We start from the raw sequence: 21,692 nt of genomic DNA on the forward strand, positions 1-21,692 counted from the left end.
TTCCACTAATGATACTATGTTTATTGTCTTGTTAAAATTGATTTGGTGTGAATTTCGAACCAAAATGCATATATCCCATTGAAAAAGCTCTAATGAAAGCAATTTCCACCAGATATTTTAGTTTTATATTTATGTATATTCAAATGACTTGGAAATTGAACCAACAAAAGATGACTGAATTGCAAAAACAAAAGCTAGATGGATTTGGATTAGAGTTAAAAAAAAGTTGACTAAGAAAGAAAAGATAAAGATAAAGAAAACGTTAGTGAGTCAGCAAAAGTAGCAAGGTAAGGTGTATCTAGCAGAGAAAGACATTTGGCTGCAAAGATGAGAATTCGAAGGTCCAAAACGTGTCAGCCTCTGAATAATATGAATAGTTATAGAGATTCTTCTGCAACCAAGCTTTCAACTTTAATTTTCAACTCTAAGTAAATTCCCATTAATCTATCAACTCTTTCCTTTTTCTGCTTCTCTCTTTTTATGATGGTATTAAAGATCAGTAGCTGCATAATAAATTTTATGAGCAGACCTCTCACCCTTTTGAAGTTTGCTTTTGTTTTGTTTCTCACTTGGACTGAGCTGGTGAAGGTCGCCATGTTCCTCCATTTCAACTTAGTCTGGAAACTGCTGACTCTGCCTTTGAGACTACTCACAGCTATATGGAGAGAAAGACAGGTAAATTACATAAACTTTTTCTTCAATTATATATACATTTTTGCTTTTGTTTTGGGCTTAATTTGTTGGAATATATTATGTATGGGCAGCTGGAAATGCGTCTACATGATGTGCAGTGTGAGTTGGAAAATCTGGTTTGTGATAGGAAACAGCTTGAGTTACACCTCAGGACGGCCATTAGAGAACACAAAATGATGGAACTCTTATTAGAAGACCTCGAACACGAACATGACAGTGCTATTTCCATGGTTCAACTTTTACAGGATGAGGTAAACATTTTTTTACCTTTTCTATGAATTTTCCCTAAAAAAATAATACGACAACCAAAGCTGCTATAGGTTCTTTCCATGGCCTGTTAGAATTAATATGAAAGTAGACATATGAACAATTCTATATACATGTAGGCGGAATTAATATATGAATGAACATATGCAAAAAAGAATCGAATATTGTATACCTCCAGCCATTGCTATTGATAACCTCGATCTAGCTTTAGATCTACAAAAGAAAAGAACAGAAATTAGAACGAGCACACGGGCTTCCAAGCTCTCACTAACTCTTTTAGATGGAGTTACTGAAAGTCAGAATGAGTAGTGAGCTTGGGGACCGGTACTCTATATTTATAGAGTGAGACCTACCATCAGAGTCTCTGCCACAGATTGAGATATTTCCTCAATCAGTTGGGATATGAAAAATCGGGTAACAACAAATCAGGTAACAAACAATGTTGACCATTAATTAGAATATTTTGTCAATAAATTAAATATTGACTTTAATATATTAAATCAATTAGTTGATTTTATATACCAAATAAATAATATTCTAACATTCTCTCACTTGGTCAGCATTTAAATTAATGTATTACTTAAGCCCGACGATCATCCCTGTTAGATAATAAACACATGAATCATGGCGATAGGTCCTCTTTTTATGACGAGTATTATCTTCCATGTATTACAATATATTTATTACATAACAATGTAATTTATGTGGCTATGTACTTAAACGAATAAACCTTATGTTTATTCAGGTCCTATGAAAGTAAAATTTTCTCAAATAAAATTAAGATGCGCATAAATATGAGAAAATATCAAAAATGAGAGTTTCATTGATAATAACTTCAGTTTGTACAATAAATTTACATAAGGGAACCAAGTCCCATGTTCACTACATGATCCTTGAATTTATGAGGTGGCAAGCCTTTCGTCATAGGATCAGCAATCATCAATTCAGTGCTAATGTGTTGAATGACCACTTTATTTTCTTTAACACGTTCTCTCACGGCTAAGTACTTGATGTCGATGTGCTTGCTTCGACTACCACTCTTGTTGTTCTTAGCCATGAATACAGCAGCTGAATTGTCGCAAAACATTCTCAATGGCCTAGATATAGAATCTACAACTCTAAGGCCTGAAATGAAACTCTTTAGCCATACACCATGCGATGTAGCCTCAAAACACGAAACGAACTCGGCTTCCATAGTAGAAGTAGCAGTCAAGGTCTGTTTGTTACTCCTCCATGATATAGCTCCACCGGCAAACATAAACACGTAACCAGAAGTTGATTTACGTGAATCAGTACAACCAGCAAAGTCTGAATCTGAGTAGCCAACTACTTCTAGGTTGTCGGTTCGTCTGAACATGAGTTTGTAATCCTTAGTACCCTGAAGATACCTCATAACTTTCTTTGCAGCTTTCCAGTGGTCTAATCCCGGGTTACTCTGAAATCTTCCTAGCATTCCGACAGCAAAGGCAATGTCGGGTCGTGTGCACACCTGAGCATACATCAAGCTTCCAACAGCAGAAGCATATGGGATGTTCTTCATTTCTTCCTTTTCAAAATCATTCTTTGGACACTGGCTCAAATTTAATTTATCACCCTTAACGATAGGAGCAACACTTGGTGAACAATCTTTCATCCGAAATCTCTCTAAAACTTTGTTAATGTAGGTTTCTTGAGATAGACCTAAGATACATTTGAATCTATCTCGATGGATCTTAATGCCAATGACATAAGACGCATCACCCATATCCTTCATCTCAAAGTTCTTTGAGAGAAATTGCTTCACCTCATGTAGCATGCCCTTATCATTGGTTGCAAGAAGAATATCATCCACATATAAAACAAGAAAACAAATCTTACTCCCACTGATCTTCTGGTATATACATTGATCCATGACATTCTCTTCAAATCCAAAAGAAGAGATGACATCATGGAATTTTAAATACCATTGGCGGGACGCTTGTTTTAAACCATAGATGGACTTCTTAAGCTTGCACACCAAATGCTCACCATCACTAGAGGAGAATCCTTCTGGTTGTTTCATGTATACCTCCTCCTCTAGGTCACCATTTAGGAAGGCAGTTTTCACATCCATCTGCTGTAGCTCTAAATCGAAATGAGCAACTAATGCCAGGATAACTCTGAGGGAATCTTTCTTAGATACCGGAGAAAAGGTCTCCGTGTAGTCAGTTCCTTCTTTTTGAGTGAATCTCTTAGCAACGAGTCTCGCTTTGTGTCTCTCAATGTTGCCTAATGAGTCTTTCTTTGTTTTGAAGACCCATTTACACCCAATAGCCCTCGCCCCATTAGGCAACTCAACAAGATCCCAGACTCCGTTGCTTTTCATAGAATTCATTTCTTCATTCATGGCATTGTACCACAGTTCCGATTCTTTGCTATTCATAGCTTGTGAAAACGTTTCTGGATCATTTTCGCCTCCAATATTGTAGTCAGATTCTTACAAATACACAATGTAGTCACTAGGTATCGCCGATTTTATTGTCCTAGTGGATCTTCTTAAGGCTACACCAGCAGGCTCTTGAGGAGCGGGTGGTTCAGCTTGTTGTTCAACAATTATAGGCAACTCTTGAACAACTTGATCCATTTGAACTTCATCATTGACTTGTGGATCTTCAACAATTGGCTGTGGTGGTTCAACATCCATTTGGACTGCAGGGGTGTTATCGACCACAATCAATCTTGCTCTTGAGGTGGAGGGTTCTAAAGGATCTTTCTCAGAACCTAAGTCCTTGGATTGATCACTCCCACTAATCAAGGCATTTTCAAGAAATTTTGCATTCCTTGATTCCACAATCCTAGTGCTATGAGATGGACAATAAAACTTGTAACCTTTAGACCTTTCAGCGTAACCAATAAAGTATCCACTTATGGTCCTTGGGTCCAGTTTCTTTTCTTGTGGATTGTATACCCTAACTTCAGATGGGCATCCCCAAATGCGTACATGTTGCAAACTCGGTTTCCAACCTTTCCATAATTCAAAAGGAGTTTTGGAGACTGCCTTGGTTGGAACTCGATTTAATATGTACACGGATGTCTTTAGAGCTTCAGTCCACAAGGATTTAGGAATTTTAGGGTTGCTGCTAAGCATACTTCGCACCATGTCCATCAATGTTCGGTTTCTCCTTTCTGCAACACCATTTTGCTCGGGTGTACCGGGCATGGTATATTGGGCAACAATCCCATTTTCTTGAAGAAACTTTGCAAAAGGACCAGGTGCTTGTCCATCTTCAGTGTATCTACCATAATATTCTCCACCTCTATCTGATCGCACTATCTTAATTTGCTTGTTGCATTGTTTCTCTACTTCAGCTTTAAATATCTTAAAGACATCTAACGCTTCGCTTTTGTTATGAAGTAAGTAGATATACATGTAGCGTGAGTAATCATCTATGAAAGAGATGAAGTATTTCTGACCATATGAGTCCATGTCTGGACTACATATATCAGTATGTATGATTTCTAATAGGTCAGAACTCCTATGGACACCACTTTTCTTAGACTTGGAGGTATGCTTTCCCTTAATGCAATCCACACAAGTATCAAAATCAGTAAAATCTAAGGTATTGAGTACCCCATCATTTACTAACCTTCTAATTCTATCAATAGAGATATGTCCCAATCTCCGGTGCCATAATGTAGAGGAATTCTCATTCATAACACATCTTTTATTGCCAGCGTGAACGTGCATAGTATTATAAGCGGTATTGTTTTGTAAATTAAGGCAGTAAAGACCATCAGACAAAATACCATTTCCAACACATTCAGATTTATTATATAAATTAAAAGATTTGTCTGAAAATGTAAAGGAAAAACCAAAAGGTACAAGTCTTGAAACGGAAATCAAGTTTCTAGAGAAACTTGGTACATAAAATGTCTTTTCTAACTTTAAAACAAAACCGCTACTTAAAACTAAATGGCACGTTCCTATAGCCTCCACATGTGAGCCCATCTTGTTTCCAGATAAGATGCTTTGCTCACTTCCCACTGGCTTCCTTAGGTTTTGTAAACCCTGCAAGGAATTTGAAATGTGAATTGTCGATCCAGAATCAATCCACCATGTGTTAATATTAACATTAGCCATATTAGATTCATAACATACGAATGAAATTGGATTACCATTGTCGTCCATCCATTTCTTGAACTTGGCGCATTCCTTTTTCGCATGTCCCTTCTTTTTGCAGAAGAAACATTTGATGGAATCCTTCTTTATATCACCTTGGGGAGGCACTTTATTTTTCCCCTTGTCCTTCTTGGATGGTTTGCGTTTCTTGCCTTGGGTGGCCATGTGAGCACTTTCACCTTGTTCCTGCAGGAGCCTTGCTTCTTCTTGAGCACACATGGTTATCAGTTCATTGATACTCCATTTGTCCTTATGTGTGTTGTAGGAAATTTTGAAAGGCCCATATTGAGGTGGAAGATGGTTAAGGATGTAGTGGACCAGGAAGGTTTCGGGAATGACTACATCGAGTTTCTTCAGTTGAGCAGAAATGTCCCTCATCTTTGAAATATGTTCTCTAACTCCTTTGACACCAGTGAGTTTTGTGGATGAGAACTGGTGGATGAGGTTGTTGTAAAGTGGTTTGTCCGAAGTGTCGAACTGCTCATCGATCAGTTTGATCAAGTCTTTGACTTTCTCAGGTTGCTCCACCGATCCACGCATTCCCAGAGGGATCTTGGACATGATGAACATGATGCTGAGGCGATTGGACCGCTCCCATTTCTCATATAGTGCGATCTGAGCAGCAGTGCTAGTCACAGTGATTGCAGCAGGTTCGTCCTTCCTTATTGCGTAGTCCATGTCGGCGCAGCCTAAATGAAGAAGAACTCGTTCCTTCCAGATTTTGAAATTATCACCCCTAAGCTCAGGAATTTCGGTAAGGATTTCAGCAAAACTAGAGGATGATGAAGAAGCTGCATGAATAGGATTACAAACTTAGATTTAGAAGATTGAGGCTTAATGAAGTCATGTTTTACCAATGTATAACATGCTGAAGATTGAAATTTTATTAAACAAAAATTGCCTGTGGGCTAAATTTTTAATTTAATAAAATTGGATGTAAAGGATGATAGATTATTCAAACGAATTATTTGGGATAAAGTAAGGTTTGAAACTTCTATCTTTATTAAACTTTATGATAAAACTATTAAATTAATTATCATAACTCCTGTGGGTAAATTAAGAAAATTAATTTAATATATTATCCTAATTAATTATATAAATATAATAAAATCCCTGTGGGGTAAAATTGTTATATTTATATAATTAATCACAATTTTGTCCATTATGTGATCCTTTCAAATTAATATATAATTTTATATAATTAAAGATGCTGTGGCTACTCCCTAATTATGTAAAATTATATGGTTCACTAGACATTATGTTTTAGGCTCTAGGAAGACCTAAGAACAATTTCGTTATAACATAATAGGCAATCACAGAGAGTAGTGCTCCTAGTGTGGTCGTCCGAAGATCATTAAAAACCGTTCTAGATTGAGCATTTGTCTCAATTTCATGCGTTCTTATGTCAACCACAAAATTGTTTATGAATTATTCATAATTTTATTCACCCTAAATGTTTTATGAATATTTTATGAATAAATTATGGAGATTAATGTGCTAAATATTATTCAACCTATCTTAATGTTTTGAATATAATCTAAATATATCTAGCACAATAATTGAATATATACATAATGTATTTAAAATTATAAAGGCATACATATAAAATTAAAGATAATTATACTAAAAATAAATTTTGCATGAATAAGAACAAAATAATCATACAAATTAGTATAATTAATTATATGTACGAAAATACAATAATTCCATATATATATATATATATATATATACTTAATGGCAGAGAAATTCATGCTAAATAAAACAATAAAATCATTTATTAATCCGGTGAATTAATAAAACAATTGCACAAACTTAATTGTAAAAATTAATTACATTCTTAAAATAGCACAATTATTTAATATTTCATGAATAAAAGAAATATACCATACACCAAAATCAAGTAATTGCACATTTTAATTAATTTCCAAATATATAATTTACCAAAATTATATGTTTTAATTAAATTGGCAAAATAAAATTTATTGTCCAAATAAGCATTAAAATGAATAAAATAACAAAATTCCAAAATAAATCAAAAAATTAATTTTCTTCATTTTCTTCATTTTTTTTTTTAAAAAAAAAAAATAATAATCTTAAGATGTCCTAATACTCAAATAGATCGAAAATACATATTTGAATTAAAAATAAATAAATAAATAAAAAATTTCAACTTAAGGCCATGAACGTGTATGTATATGGTCATTGTTTTGTTTTTAAACTAGTTTCTCAAATAACAAATTATTAGAAACACTTACCAAAGATTTCTAATGCAACTAAATTGAGAAACAAATTTGAATTAACAATTCCAATTTTCAACAATATATGAAACTATATACACGAATATATAATATATGTGAATAGATGAAGACATAGGCACATCTATAAATCATGAAAAAAAATATATGTGTATATATGCATACAAAAATAACAAGGTAGAGATTAACCTAGCGACTGATACCAAATGTTAGAATTAATATGAAAGTAGACATATGAACAATTCTATATACATGTAGGCGGAATTAATATATGAATGAACATATGCAAAAAAGAATCGAATATTGTATACTTCCAGCCATTGCTATTGATAACCTCGATCTAGCTTTAGATCTACAAAAGAAAAGAACAGAAATTAGAACGAGCACACGGGCTTCCAAGCTCTCACTAACTCTTTTAGATGGAGTTACTGAAAGTTAGAATGAGTAGTGAGCTTGGGGACCGGTACTCTATATTTATAGAGTGAGACCTACCATCAGAGTCTCTGCCACAGATTGAGATATTTCCTCAATCAGTTGGGATATGAAAAATCGGGTAACAACAAATCAGGTAACAAACAATGTTGACCATTAATTAGAATATTTTGTCAATAAATTAAATATTGACTTTAATATATTAAATCAATTAGTTGATTTTATATACCAAATAAATAATATTCTAACATGGCCTTTTTAGTAAATTGTTATGTTGATCAATTTGTGCTGAGTGAAAGAGGCCTGAGAATGTGAGAGTTTGGGAGCTAACAGAGCTATCTGATATGATATAAGAATGTGTATGCCTTTGGGCTTCTCTCTGGTACTGAGTAAGAGTAGGGTTAGGCTTTGATTGGGTTTTGGGGACGCAGAGTGATAGCCATCATATTGGATTGTTATTCATATTATTGGGTTATTAGTAGTGAAGCACATGGGGCGGGGCGGAGAATTGGCGGGGAGTGTTCCCCTTTCCCCGTCCCCATTTATATTTTTAATCTCCGTTTTGCCCCATCTTCATTTATTCCCCGTCGGATATTTTTAATCTCCGTCTTTGCCCCATCCTCATTTATTCTCCGTCGGAGTGGGATGGGGAATTCCCTATTGGGCAGAGAATCCCCACGCGAACTTATTTATTTAAAAAATAAACTTTAAATTAAAATTTTAAAATAAAATTTGTAAAGTATATGTAAATTATTTAACATTATTTATTATTTAAAATATTAAATATTATCCTAAATAAAATTGAAAATATTAAAAAAAATTACTACTATACTACAACAACACATTATAAAATTCATATAAAATATTACAAAAATATATAAAAAAATTAAGGGGGGCTCTGTCGAGGCGGGGAGTGCTATCCTCGTCCCCGTCCCATTAAACATTTGGGAATTGAAAATTATTTCCGTCTCAGCTCCGTTCCCTATTTAGACGGGGATTCCCAATCCTATTAGGAGCGGGTCCACGCAGGGCTCGTTCTCATGGGAAAAATGTGCATTCCTAGTTATTAGTTATAATAATATAAGAGGAAATTATATGTTATATGGGATTTTTAATAAATTGTGTAAAAATATGACTTTTTTTATAAAAAAAAAAAAGTTACTCTATAGTTTTTCATATTTTTGTATAAAAGTTTGTTTATGCTATAGTTTTACTCTTAATTAAGTTTTATTAATTTGGAAAGGTATGTTTGTAATTTAAAAAAAAAATCTAGTTATCCAAAGGGATAACCAGTTACTTGTTTGATTTGATTTTTTACAGTTATGTAAAAAATAGTCATAGTGGTTAAATAACATGTATCACAAGGGGTAATCAATTACAATGAGATGAGTAACATTCTGTCATAAAAAGGGTAACCAGTTACCATAAGAGGGGTGACGAGTCACTCATATTAGAAATGAAAAAAAAATATCACATTTGAAGGAAAAAAGGGAAGAGTAAGTATGATTTAGTAAGCTAGGTAATTAGTTACCATAAAAAACTCAGAAATATACACACATCAAAACATGAAGATAACCAATTACTTTTTAAAATATACACACAAAGAACGTGAAGATAACTAGTTACCACAGATCTGAAATAGAAAGAAAGAAAAAAACATATATGACCACGAACCAACCTCCTCCCTCGCCTCCGACCACCACCAGAACCCCTCATCCCGTGCGCGCAAAACCCCGTCACAATCCCAGCCATCCCCATCATTTTGCGCAGCTCCGAGCACCACGAATCGCACTCAGCCTAGGTGCCACCCTTCTCCCTCGCCTCCGACCACCATCAGCACATCCCTCACCTTAGCTTATCCCCGTTGTTTTGGATTTGGGGGCTCGCGAATGGAATCGCGCAAAGATGCGCAGATTGAGGCTATGTTCGTCGATGGTGCAGCTGAGTGTTCTTGACTGGGTTTCATGGAGGTGTACGCCTAAGGTGAATCACAAGTGGTGAGGGTGGGTGGCCGGAGATGATGGTGGAGATGGTGAGGCAAGCAAGTGGAGGACAGGGAAGTGACGGCTAGGGCAAAATGAAAGAGAAGAGGTGGCTTGGCTAAAGGAGTTTTTGCTATGTTAATTACTATAGTACCTCTCTTTTTATTGATGTCTTTTTGTTTAATTTTGATTTCCAATATGTGATTAGTTTTCCCATAAATTGAGTTTTTATTAATTAAATTTTCTCATACAGATTAAAGAAAGTTTAATTTTCATATTTTTGCACATTAATGGCTAAAAAGCATATTTTTTTAAAAATTCCCATAATATAATATGAGTTTTGTTAGCTTAGGATATTTGGTTAATAGTTTGTTACGAGTGTTCACTACAAACAAACTCATATTATTTTATTACAATACTAATAACCCAATAATATGAATAGAATAAATAACCTTTTTATTTTCTGAATTGTTAACACTAACAAATTGTGTCTCTACCTCTAAAATATACAGTTTTTTTTAAATTTTTTCATGAACTATTGATACTATCACATTGTCCCCTGTTATGATTTGCATAAAAAATTAGTATTTTTGTCATCTGAACTTTGACAACTACTAAATTGTGCTTATTTAATTAAAAAAATTTTAAAATCTATTTTTCTATTAGTTCTTAAAAAATTAAAAGAATTCAAGAACTAAACTTATTTAAAATTCCTTTTAAATATATTTAAGTTTAAAAATATTTTTTAAAAGAAAAACTAAATTGTTACCATTAAAAAAATATATTTTTTTTATTAATTTTTCTAATTATTTTCTGTTCTTTTATTTTTTTTTATCCCTAAATCCTTTTTAAACATAAATATATATAAAATATTATAAATTTAAAACATACTAATTTTAAAAGAAGTATGTAAAACTTAATTAATTAAAAATATTGGAAAAAAATGAAAGAATAGAAAGTGTACGCCCTGATTTTCCCACGGGCTGATTAGCGAGCTGAGCTGCGGCCTAATCATGATTATCTCGTGGACATCCCCAAAACCGGAGCTGCCGTCATAAGATCGTACCTCCTTAGCTCGGGGTAACCCAAGGGTTCGCCAAGATTGCCTAAGAACTGAGTCCGGACTCTGAAGGTCGAAGGTCGAGTTAAGTATCCAGCTCGTGGTACGAGCTGGATATGGAGGCTATAACCCTTTGTAAAGTCGACACACGCAAGGTAAACGTGCATATATCAGACATCACGTGTCTGATATGCCCCTGACTTCTCGGACACGCAGCAGGAACATGCGTATTCAGACACCCACGACTGGGTTGGGCCGTGCGGCCCATTATCCCCTTACCTATTGATTTGACCACACTTATGTGTCAGGTTTAGGAATTAATCATGAATGTCACAGAGTTGATACGATAGGTAAGAAGGTCACGGGATGACATTCTTACCAATTCCCAGGTGCCTTCTTCTATAAATATGGAGACCCTGGGAGTTAATAAAGGTTGGATTCTCTCTTGTAAGAAATACCATGTAATCAAATATCCAGTATATAGCAATAATACTGACTAGTGGAGTAGAAGGATTTTTAACCTTTGAACCACTTAAAAAACGTGTCTTAAGTTACCCTTTCATTTCTAAGATCATATATATGTTTCGGTTCAACATTAGCACTAATCAATTTCTCTTCTTTTCTTAATTACCTGTTGGCGAAGAACCGCGTCAACAGAAAGTAATTTAAAAAATAAATTATAAATGACTAAAAAAAGAAAGGAATGTGTTTTGTTTTTATTTGTAACATTGTAGTTTTTCTTTTAAAAAATATTTTTAAACTTAAATTTATTTAAAATGAATTTTAAATAATTTTACTATTTTATTGAATTTCTTTTAATTTTTAAAGAATTAATTAAAAAAATAAATTTTTAAATTTTATATAATTAAAGATGACAATTTGGTAGTTGTCAAAGTTTAGGGGCAAAATTACTAATTATTTTATGCAAATCATAAGGGGCAAGATCTGATTGTATTAATAGTTGAGGAGAAAATTTTGAACCAATATACATTTACAATTTGTTAGTGTACATTTGTTAGTGTGAAAAGTTCAGTGAACAAAAATGTTAATTATTGTAATATGAATAATAACCCAATATGATGGTGTGTCACAAAGTTAAGACTTATTAGTATAAAATTACATAGAAAGACACTGAAGCTGATCCAAAAGAAACAAATGTTGGCCAAATTCAGGTGATGTAGATAAGGGACGGTCTGTGATGAGTGACAAGTGTGAAAGATTTTGTTATAATTTTGATAATATCACAATCACGATTTCGATAGTCCAAGAAAATACTTAAGCAAGAAGAGCATTTGTAATAAAACCTTTGATAGATATTCAGAAGGGTAAGACTAAGATGCCATTGTGATTCAGATAGCTAGATTGATTGTAGTGTCTTTTTTTTGCGTGTGTGTGGTGACAGTTGCAGGAGTTGAAAAATGAAAATCTTCGAATGTTGGAAGTTCAAGGAAAGGGATATTGGAACTTTACTAGTAAAGATGATGGTAACAGGTATGGGATTCAAGTTCAGGCTCAAACTGAGACCGAGTTGCTCAAACACTTAAAACCCGAATCGAATAATGGAGTTGTTGATCATAGGAGGGGAGCTGCAATCACACAGAGCCTGTCCAGCGCAGTGTTGTCACTTTTGGTTGGAATGATCATCTGGAATGCTGAAGACCCTTGTATGCCTCTTGTTGTGGCTCTCTTCACAGTGGTTGGGATGTCATTGAAGACTGTGGTTCAATTTTTTTCCACCATTAAGAACAAACCTGCTTCGGACTCTGTGGCTCTACTGAGCTTAAACTGGTTCATACTTGGCACACTCACTTACCCAACATTGCCAGTATTGGCCCGAATGTTGTCTCCAGTGGCACTAAGAATTGTGAACGGAGCAGCCAGTCTTACTGGTCTTTCTTTCACCTAATTCTACCAGGTAAACTCTGATTTAAGCTTTGGTTTTGTACCATGCACAGTAGAAGAAGAAAATAAACCTTTTTTTTTGGCTCTCTTTAGGGGTGTTAATATAAATGCAGACCCTGAAACTTAACAAGTTTATATGTAGATATACCTATCTGGTTCGGTTAGATAGAACAGTGCAAAAGTAGGTGTGGACTGTGGTGGTAGTACCATTACTTCTGTTTTGGGATTCCTTATGGCAAACAGTTGAAAACTGATCAATTTATGCCGAGTGAAAGAGACCTGAGAAGGTGAGAGTTAACAGTTGGGTATTAATAGAGTCATCTGATATAGGTATGTATGTCTGTGACTGAGTTATGAGTAGTAGGGCTAGGCTTTGATTGGCTATTGGGGATGCCCAGAGTTAGGATTTACTAGCATAAACTTACATATAATGACACTGAAGCTGACCCAAAAGAAACAAATTTGAATCAAAGTGTTGTGTGGTGTGGTGAGTGTGGATTTCAAATTAAAATGAATGCATAATTGCATATTCTCAAAGCTGAACAGCTGCCTGGAGCCTGGACCATATCGTTTGTTATCTGTCCTTTTTTGGAAGAAAGAAAAATGGTATCAGAATCTTTTAATTGCACAGCTCATCCCTATCAATCCTATCCTATCATATGCTGCAATTTCAGGATGGGGACTAGGGCTGTTCAAATTTTTTTGCAAAACGCCAAAATTAAATGACTCGCTCAAACCAAATCGAATAAACCAATAAAATACGCAACTCAGATAACCCAACGAAAATTTAAACCGTCCAATCTAATAAATAATAAATAGGCGGATTAGAAAATATTCTAACTTACCCAAATAAATCATATTTTATAATATTACATAAATTATCTTTTTATTTTAAAAAGAATGAAATCTTATATTTTTAACAATCAATTTAGAATATACTATTTTTGAACTTAAAAGGTGAATATTATATTTTTAGTTTACTGAATTTGATTATTTGAAATCTAAAAAAAAATAAAAAATTATTGAATATCAATTTAATCAGGTTAACTCAAGGAAACTGCCAATTTGCAACCTGGTGTACTTAAAATATATTATATAACCCATATGTCATTTTAACTTTTAGTATGATCTGCTCAGCTTTAAATGTTGAGACTTGAAGATCCTTGTCTTTTCTAATGAGTTGTACACATATTTTATATGTAGTTGATTGTAGAGAGAATTGATCAGAAATCTACCACCTAATTTGATATAAATATATATAAATCCAGATGAAGAATAGTGAGCCGCCCATTCCACTTCCATCATTTTCAAGGGTTTAAAATCAATTAGCCATTGCTTTCATGAGTCTATACTCTGTAGAAGTTGGATAAGGTTGCATTGTTGTTTTAAATTGTTGTTTTGTTTGCTTAATCAACAAGCAAGAATTAGGTAGAAGAGAAAGCAATCTTTTTTAAATAGATCATATGAACAAAAAACCCTTTTAGTCAAATGGAAAAGGCATTGTTAGGAAAAAAGAACCAAAAGCTAAACTATTTGCTTTTTGACAAAAGAAAGAAGCATGAAAAATGTTGGATTTCACGGACAAAAAATGAAAAAGAAAAAAAAGGGAGGGAGAGTTGGTGTACAAAAAGAGTAGACATGAATGAAAATGAAAAAAAAGCATAGTGAGGGTAAAAAAAATGATTGATCACATAGACAAGTGTGTGTTCTAGGTCCAAAAAACAGTCCAAAGTTCCAAACTTCTTATGTGAACTACTTTTTCTATGCTCTTTTAATGTAGTAGTAGGGTAATGGTTTGACTAATATGTAATTTGTGATAATATATTTTTTTGGGAAATTTTACATGCACACCTAATTTTAGGTGCACTTTGTACTGTTTTTGTTTTTTTCAACACGTTAATAGTCATAATCTCAATTTTTTGTTAAGACTGTATAATTTAGTTATTTAGAATATTAACAAATTTTCAAAAAAAAATTGAATAATTTACTATACTTAACACAACTAGACCAAAATAAAACAATTTATAATATAAGAGAAATATATCATGATTCATGAATTTTTTTTATTAAAAAGAAAATAATTTATATTTATTCGAAATGAAAGTACTAGATGAGATGGTGGGGACTTTGGGTCTTGTAATTAGAATGATATGATTAGATGTATATTTTATTATATTTTTCCTCTCATTGTGGGTTTGTGGTTTATATTTAAGTGACACAATGTGTTGATTTTTTATACTTGAACTTGAAAAATACTTGTACTCTCTAAAAAAAAAAGAGACTATTTTGGATGGAAAATTTAATGTTCTACGTAATGAAATATTTTAATACACCAACATAAATATTCTTCCCACTAATGTGTTCCCTACTATATTTTGGATAAAAATCCCCTTTTATTTAAAAATAGTGGGAGAAATCTTTATGTTGGCATATTAAATTTTGGTATTTTTTCATTTAAAAATTGTATGTTCTATATATAAATTTTAAGATTTTACGTGATCTAATATTGTAGATCTTGAAAAAATACCAAAATTTTAAATAAAAAAATTTGAAACGGACATTTGAATAAAAAGATAAGAACCTCCAAAGTTTTGTCAAATTTCAGTGCAGAGCATCAAAATTGCATCGATTTTGTATTGAAAAAATATTTTCTTGGCCAAAAATCAAGTTTTCATGATTGCATCGCAAAAGTATCGAAACATCATCGATTTTGCATCAAAAAAATATTGTTTTGGCCAAAAATCAAGTTTTCATGATTACATCGCAAAAGCATCGAAACACTATTGATTTTGTATCGAAAAAGCATCGATTTTGCATTGAAAAAAATATCGTTTTAGCCAAAAATCAAGTTTTTATGATTGCATTACAAAATCGATGGTATTTCGATACAATCATTAAAATTTGGTGTTTTTTGCCAAAACGATATTTTTTTGATGCAAAATCGATATTGTTTCGATGCTTTTGCAATGCAATTATAAAACTTGATTTTTGGGCAAAACGATGATTTTTCGATACAAAATCGATGGTGTTTCGATGTTTTTGCGATACAATGATGAAAATTAGATTTTTGGGCAAAACGATGTTTTTTCGATGCAAAATCGATGATGTTTCGATGCTTTTGCGATGTAATCATGAAAACTTGTTTTTTTTTTTTTGCCAAAACAATGTTTTTTCAATGCAAAATTTATGGTGTTTCGATGTTTTTGCGATGTAATTATGAAAACTTGATTTTTAACTAAAACGATGTTTTTTCGATGCAATTTTGATGTTATGCACTGAAATTTGATGAAAATTTTGGAGGTTTATATCTTTTTACTCAAATGTCTGTTTCAATTTTTTTTTTTTTAATTTTGGTAATTTTTTGAGATCTACAACATTAGAATGAGAGAGTATGAGAGGATGAGAGACGTCAAAGAGAGTGTTCGAACTGAGTAGCGTTTTTGTTTAAAAAAAAATTTAAACTGTCATATATTTGAGATAATAATTTATGTTAGTATTTTAAAAATTTTCACTATATTATATACCTTAAAATTTGGCTTTTGAAAAATGACTTGGACTATGTCCTTCTGGAGAAGGAACCCGGTTTATTTGATTCCATTGCAGCCATTGCCCATCTACATACTATTAGTACTGATTTCTTTGATTTTATAAAATGAAAACTGTGAAAACACCTCTAAATCCATTTTAATATTCTCAACTAACTATATTACCAAATACATATTTTAGGGTACTTTTATTCTCATTTTTTTTCTCACTACACTCCTTTTTTAATTAATTAATTTGTTAATTTATACAAATATCCTTACTAGTTATTTAACAATAAAATTATATTTTTTTTATACACATTTAACAAATATAAAATAAATTAAGTTAAAAAAATTTATGAGAAAGTTTTTATTTTAAATTTTAATATTATTCATTCTCATCTTGCGTTTGAAGGGAAAACTTAAATTTTGCGTAATTTTTTTTTTACATGGAGTGTAGGGTTGTTCAACAAATTTTGCATTCCGTCCAACTCGAATAATCCATCCAAACTAACCTAAAAAAAACTAAAGAAAATTCAAGCTTCATTATAAACTGTCCAATTATTACATTGTGGGTTGAAATATTTTGCAACTTGCCCAATGTAACTCGACTTGTCTAATTATGAATTTATTTCTTTTTTTATATTTATTAATTATAAATTATATAAATTAAAATTAAAATTAACTTTAAATTTTAAACAAGTTCAAACTAAAAATACTTAAAAAAAATTAGTGAAAATTAATTTTTGTTTAAGAAAAAAATTGGCAATTTGGGTGAGTTAATTCGAATAATCTCCCTAAACTAATAGTCTGGTTGGGGTTCAATTCTTTTTTAGTGGGTAGGTTATAGGTTGGCAAGTGTCAACCTGATTATAAGTTTGTACTAGTTGAAAATCTGTCGTCCAAATCGAGTGATGAACTAACAGGAGGGTAGAAAGATTTTTAAATTTTGTAATAAATGTATTATTTTGTACCAAATTAAAATGAGGAGTGTGAAAATAAATATTTTTTAAAATTTTATGAAAGATACAATTTAGGGGTGAGGTGGGAAAAAACTTGTGTACAAATATTTTTTAGGGGCATTATATTAACACTGAAAATTTGATTAAGACACCCTACTCTTATTAAAAATTAATATAATGTATATTTTTTTTATAAACTTATGTTCACTTTTTCTCATATTATTAAAAATACATATAAATAAAATATAATTTAAATATTTAGATATAAAAAAATATATGAATTAAATTAAAAAAAAATTACATTATTTTTCAAAAAAGGTGTGAAAACATGATAAAACTAAATGATTGAGAAAAATTATTAAGAATAAATTTTAAAGGAATAATTTAATTTAATTCTTTTCAATAAATGGGGTAGATTATTGTGGTATTAATTTCATTCTCCTATTTTTTTAACATCCAAAACAAAATTGAAATTTTACTCCCAAAAAAAAATGGAAATACATAATCTAATAAATAGTTTGCCATCAAAATTAGTATATTATTACATACCTACTCCTACTATCCTTTTTCTTGTATAAAAAAAGCAAACCGAAAGTAACTTGGTGTTTCTGTTAAAACTGTCAGTGAGAACTCTTGGGGAAAAGAAAAAAAAAGTGATACAAAAGGTAAGGGAGAAAAAAAGTATATTTGAGGAAATCTAATTAATGATATGGGGGTTATCTAACTTGAATATTTATAGGAAAATTGAATTAGTTATAGGAGAATTGCTAAGTCTAATTCAAACGGATTTTATATATTTTAATTTAATAAGTATAATAAAATATTACTAACCAATTATAATATATCGCATCAATAACAACACTCTTAATTACAATGAAAACTATAAAACTATAGAAAAGACTAAAGATAGCATTAATTTGGTAAAGATTTCTTTTGTATGAGGATTAATCATAACCAACTATTCCAATTACTTTCAAAGAAAATATATAATATTAGAAATTAAATACAAAAAAAACAAAAGGTACCTTAATTTTTTCGAAAACACAGTGATAGATAAAATATTTTAACAAAATAGATTAGGGAGAAAGCAATAATAAGTTCAAGTGCAAAAATGTGATTAGATGGAGCATAATGAGATCAAAGTGATTTATTTGTTAATTGTTATCCTATTAATACAATCCCCTCTTTTGCTCATTCATCATCTACAAGTACAAAAATGAGATCAAGCATCATTTTTAAAAAAAAAAAATCAAATAAAAGCATTTTTATAAGATTCCTTGAGAGGAGAGCTTTTTATATATATACATAATTTTTTTAATTTTTTATAAAAAAAAGTCACATTTGTGTGTTGTCTATATATAATAGAAATAGAAATAGAAAAGAATATCAACTTTTGCTTTCCGACCACACTTTTGGATGCCTATTTTTATATTCACCCACTTGTATTGTATTTCCCTTAAAAACCCTAATAAACAAATGGTTCATTAATTTTGCTACAAAAACCAAACCAAATTTGATTCTCATGTCTTTTGTGGTTGGCTTGGCAGCTATCATTTTTATTATTTTTCATTAATATTTTCTTTGATTGATTGGTTAGGATTATTTGTTGTCCATTGCTATCAGCTTTTGAAAGTATTGAAATCAAAATCAAGCTCCGTGACCTTATTTTATTTTTTAATTTTTATATAAGAAAATAAGTGGGAAATTCGAAATTTTATAGTAAAGTTGTCAATTTAACTCATAGCAAAGACATTTATATTTATAGTATATAGATAAATTATAATCCAAATTATTTTATACAATATTATAGTTTATAGTTACAACAGATATCTTACAAATTTTTGAATAATTTACGATGCCCAAAACAATATTCAAATGACTAATTGCACATGTGTTTTTTCTTTTATACGCGTGTAACTAATCCTTTTAAATTCGGAAATACCTTACTAACGGACACAATACATTAACTCTAATTGTCATTAAATACAAATCAATACATCAATTCTAACCCAAATTATTTTATACAATATTGCATATTGTAGTTATAACAAAAATCTCATCAATTTTCTAAAAATTTTGAATAATTTATGATGTTCAAACCCCCAATTGCACATGTTTTTTTTTTATGCGTTAAACTATTCTTTTTTTAAACTGGGAAATTACTATTATAATTACCATACATATAATGCGTCAAAAATAGGGATACCCTACTATAAGACACAATACATTCAACTCTAATTGTCATTAAATAAAAATCAATACATTAATTATAATTGTCTATAAATACAAATAAATGCATTGGGTTTAAGAAATGAATATGCAATGAGTTGTAAAGTAAGGTAATGAATAATAATAATAAAGGACAAAGATAGATATTTATGGAAGAATAGAGAGGTCACGTGAGCAGAGTGGTAGATCCGCAAAGATGGCACGTGGACACTGAAATAAAGAAAATATGGTAAATAAAGGGAAGGGCAAGGGCAGATTCGGAGAGGGAAAGAAACCCATCTGCGAAGTCGGTGGGTGCTTACGTGGCAACATCTGGTTGCGAAATTGGGAGTATAAAAAATATGAGGTAGAGAGAGAGAGAGCGCGAGAGAGATATAGAGAGAAATAGGGAGGGAGAGAGAGAGAGAGAGAGGTAGGGTTGATATTTGATTCAGTTACCAGCGGTGTCTAATTCGCTTGGTGCAGGTCGGGAACCGGTTCGCAATGGGATTGGATTTTGGAGCGAAATGGCTCCCGCCTTGCATCAACTGAATCGGAGACCGCGGTGAGGAGGGTTTTCTCTCGGCTTCGAATCCGTATGCATTGTTCTTCATCTTCTTCTTCTTTTCTGATTTCAGATCTCATCTCAGGTTCTATTGATTTCTGATTTTTTTTATCCTTATTCGCAAGATCTACCTACGTTTTTTATTCGATTAGACACTGCGATTTCTGTTTTCTTGCATTTACGGCGGTTTCAACCGTTGGCGGCCGTCGGAGTTTGTTTTTTTTTTTTTTTTGCTATTCTCGGACTGAGCCTTTCAATTCCTTTTGAATATGGATTTATGACTTTCTTTGGTTTTGGTAATTGATGAGCTGACTGAGAAGAATCTTTTCTTTGTGAACCGAATCTATTTGGATCCATTTCCACCATTCATTTATTTCAGCTTCTCACTCGTACTTTATCAACCTAAATTTCAAACAGGACATTTTTTTTTGGGAAAAATAAAAATGAAACATTTAGTAGTTTTAGCTAAATTAGGTGAATCGATTATTTGGGTAACATTTCTTCATATTGGTTCTTCTTATGGTATATAGGAGGGTTGATAAATTAGTTAGTTTTTTGTGGGGTTCTTCGCCTATTTTTTTTTATACAACTCGCCAAGTTCATATCATATCACACACAGAGACTGATTCAGTCAAAAACAAATCCAAATGATTGATTCCACTCTTGCTGCTCATTCCCACTCCGAAAAAGAAAAAATGCTTTTTTAAAGCAATGAGCCAGGGAATAATATGAATAGCATCAGAATAGTAGCTCTGATTTTATGAATTTTGATGTTTGTATTTATTTATTTATTTTTCTTTTTTGTTTCTCATTGCTTTTGAGATTTCAAGTTTATAATAGAAACCTTGTCAGAAATTTAGTTTAATATATATATATATATATGTATATAAAATATTCAATATTTATATGTGGAGCAGGACTGAAATTGTGCTCTTTTTTTGGGTTTTAATTTTATAGTCTTCTGGGTGACTTGTCCAAATTATCATGATGTGTAGATGGTCCAAGTTTCCTATTTCTTGTTGTACAATACAGCCAGCCAATAAGCCTCATTGTCTTGGTAATTAGTATATTTTGGTATCAGTAAGTCGTCATTGCCTATTGTTTGGTTTGAATTGTCATTTACTTTTTCATCTTTGCCATCAGAATCAGCTATCATTACAACATGTGCCTTTGAAAAAGAAAAAAGAAAAAAAGCTACATTATCTATGTTAAAGTCAAACATGTCGACCAAGACCAGCAGCAGTAAAGAAAACAACACCTATAATTGGAATTTGTTCTTTCAATCTCTCTTTTTTTTCTACCAAGAATGAGAAGAAAAAAATACCCACTTCTGCCGAACCCAATGCATTATCAATATCCCAAGAATGGACTGTGGAGTGGAGTGAGAACGAGTTGACAATTGACAGAGTGGGAATTCCAACTCAACAAATGCTTCCATTCTTCTAAGCCACCATATGTCCATACATACCATGATCAAAATCTATAAATGGGACACAAGCTTTTCATGTTGTTTGAAAAAACTAAAAGCATCTCCTTCTGCACATGTGTGTACTGTTTTAATTCCTAGTTTAAAAACATATATATATATATATATATATATGTGTGTGAAAAGAAGAGAATATGTTAGCATTTGTTTAAAATATAGGTGCTTGTAAGAACCCATATTCGATGCAAATGCTATTATCAATGCTTCTTTTGCTT

At 31.8% G+C, this 21,692-nt stretch overlaps 2 protein-coding genes across 5 annotated transcripts; one reads left to right on the forward strand and one right to left on the reverse strand.

Moving 5' to 3' along the window:
• Window positions 1–301: 301 nt before the first annotated feature.
• Window positions 302–21,692, forward strand: LOC133801504 (uncharacterized). Of its 4 annotated transcripts, none has more exons than XM_062239728.1 (4): window positions 302–675; window positions 765–944; window positions 12,233–12,321; window positions 12,409–13,204. In XM_062239728.1, the coding sequence occupies exons 1-4, from the start codon at window positions 481–483 to the stop codon at window positions 12,734–12,736; spliced, it is 792 nt and encodes a 263-aa protein (XP_062095712.1). In that variant the 5' UTR covers window positions 302–480; the 3' UTR covers window positions 12,737–13,204. The 4 variants fall into 4 exon arrangements, 3 of the variants coding, with proteins under 3 accessions (XP_062095712.1, XP_062095711.1, XP_062095710.1); XM_062239727.1 differs by adding an exon at window positions 21,135–21,692 and having other exon boundaries at window positions 305–675; window positions 12,233–12,745; XM_062239726.1 differs by having other exon boundaries at window positions 307–675; window positions 12,233–13,204.
• LOC133801505 (uncharacterized) lies at window positions 4,267–6,120 on the reverse strand. The gene is made up of 2 exons (XM_062239729.1): window positions 5,095–6,120; window positions 4,267–4,987 (listed from the first exon to the last, which is right to left on the reverse strand). The coding sequence occupies exons 1-2, from the start codon at window positions 5,774–5,776 to the stop codon at window positions 4,953–4,955; spliced, it is 717 nt and encodes a 238-aa protein (XP_062095713.1). The 5' UTR covers window positions 5,777–6,120; the 3' UTR covers window positions 4,267–4,952.

The sequence above is a fragment of the Humulus lupulus genome, chromosome 9 (assembly GCF_963169125.1).
Source record: "Humulus lupulus chromosome 9, drHumLupu1.1, whole genome shotgun sequence".
Classification (NCBI taxonomy): Eukaryota; Viridiplantae; Streptophyta; class Magnoliopsida; order Rosales; family Cannabaceae; genus Humulus; species Humulus lupulus.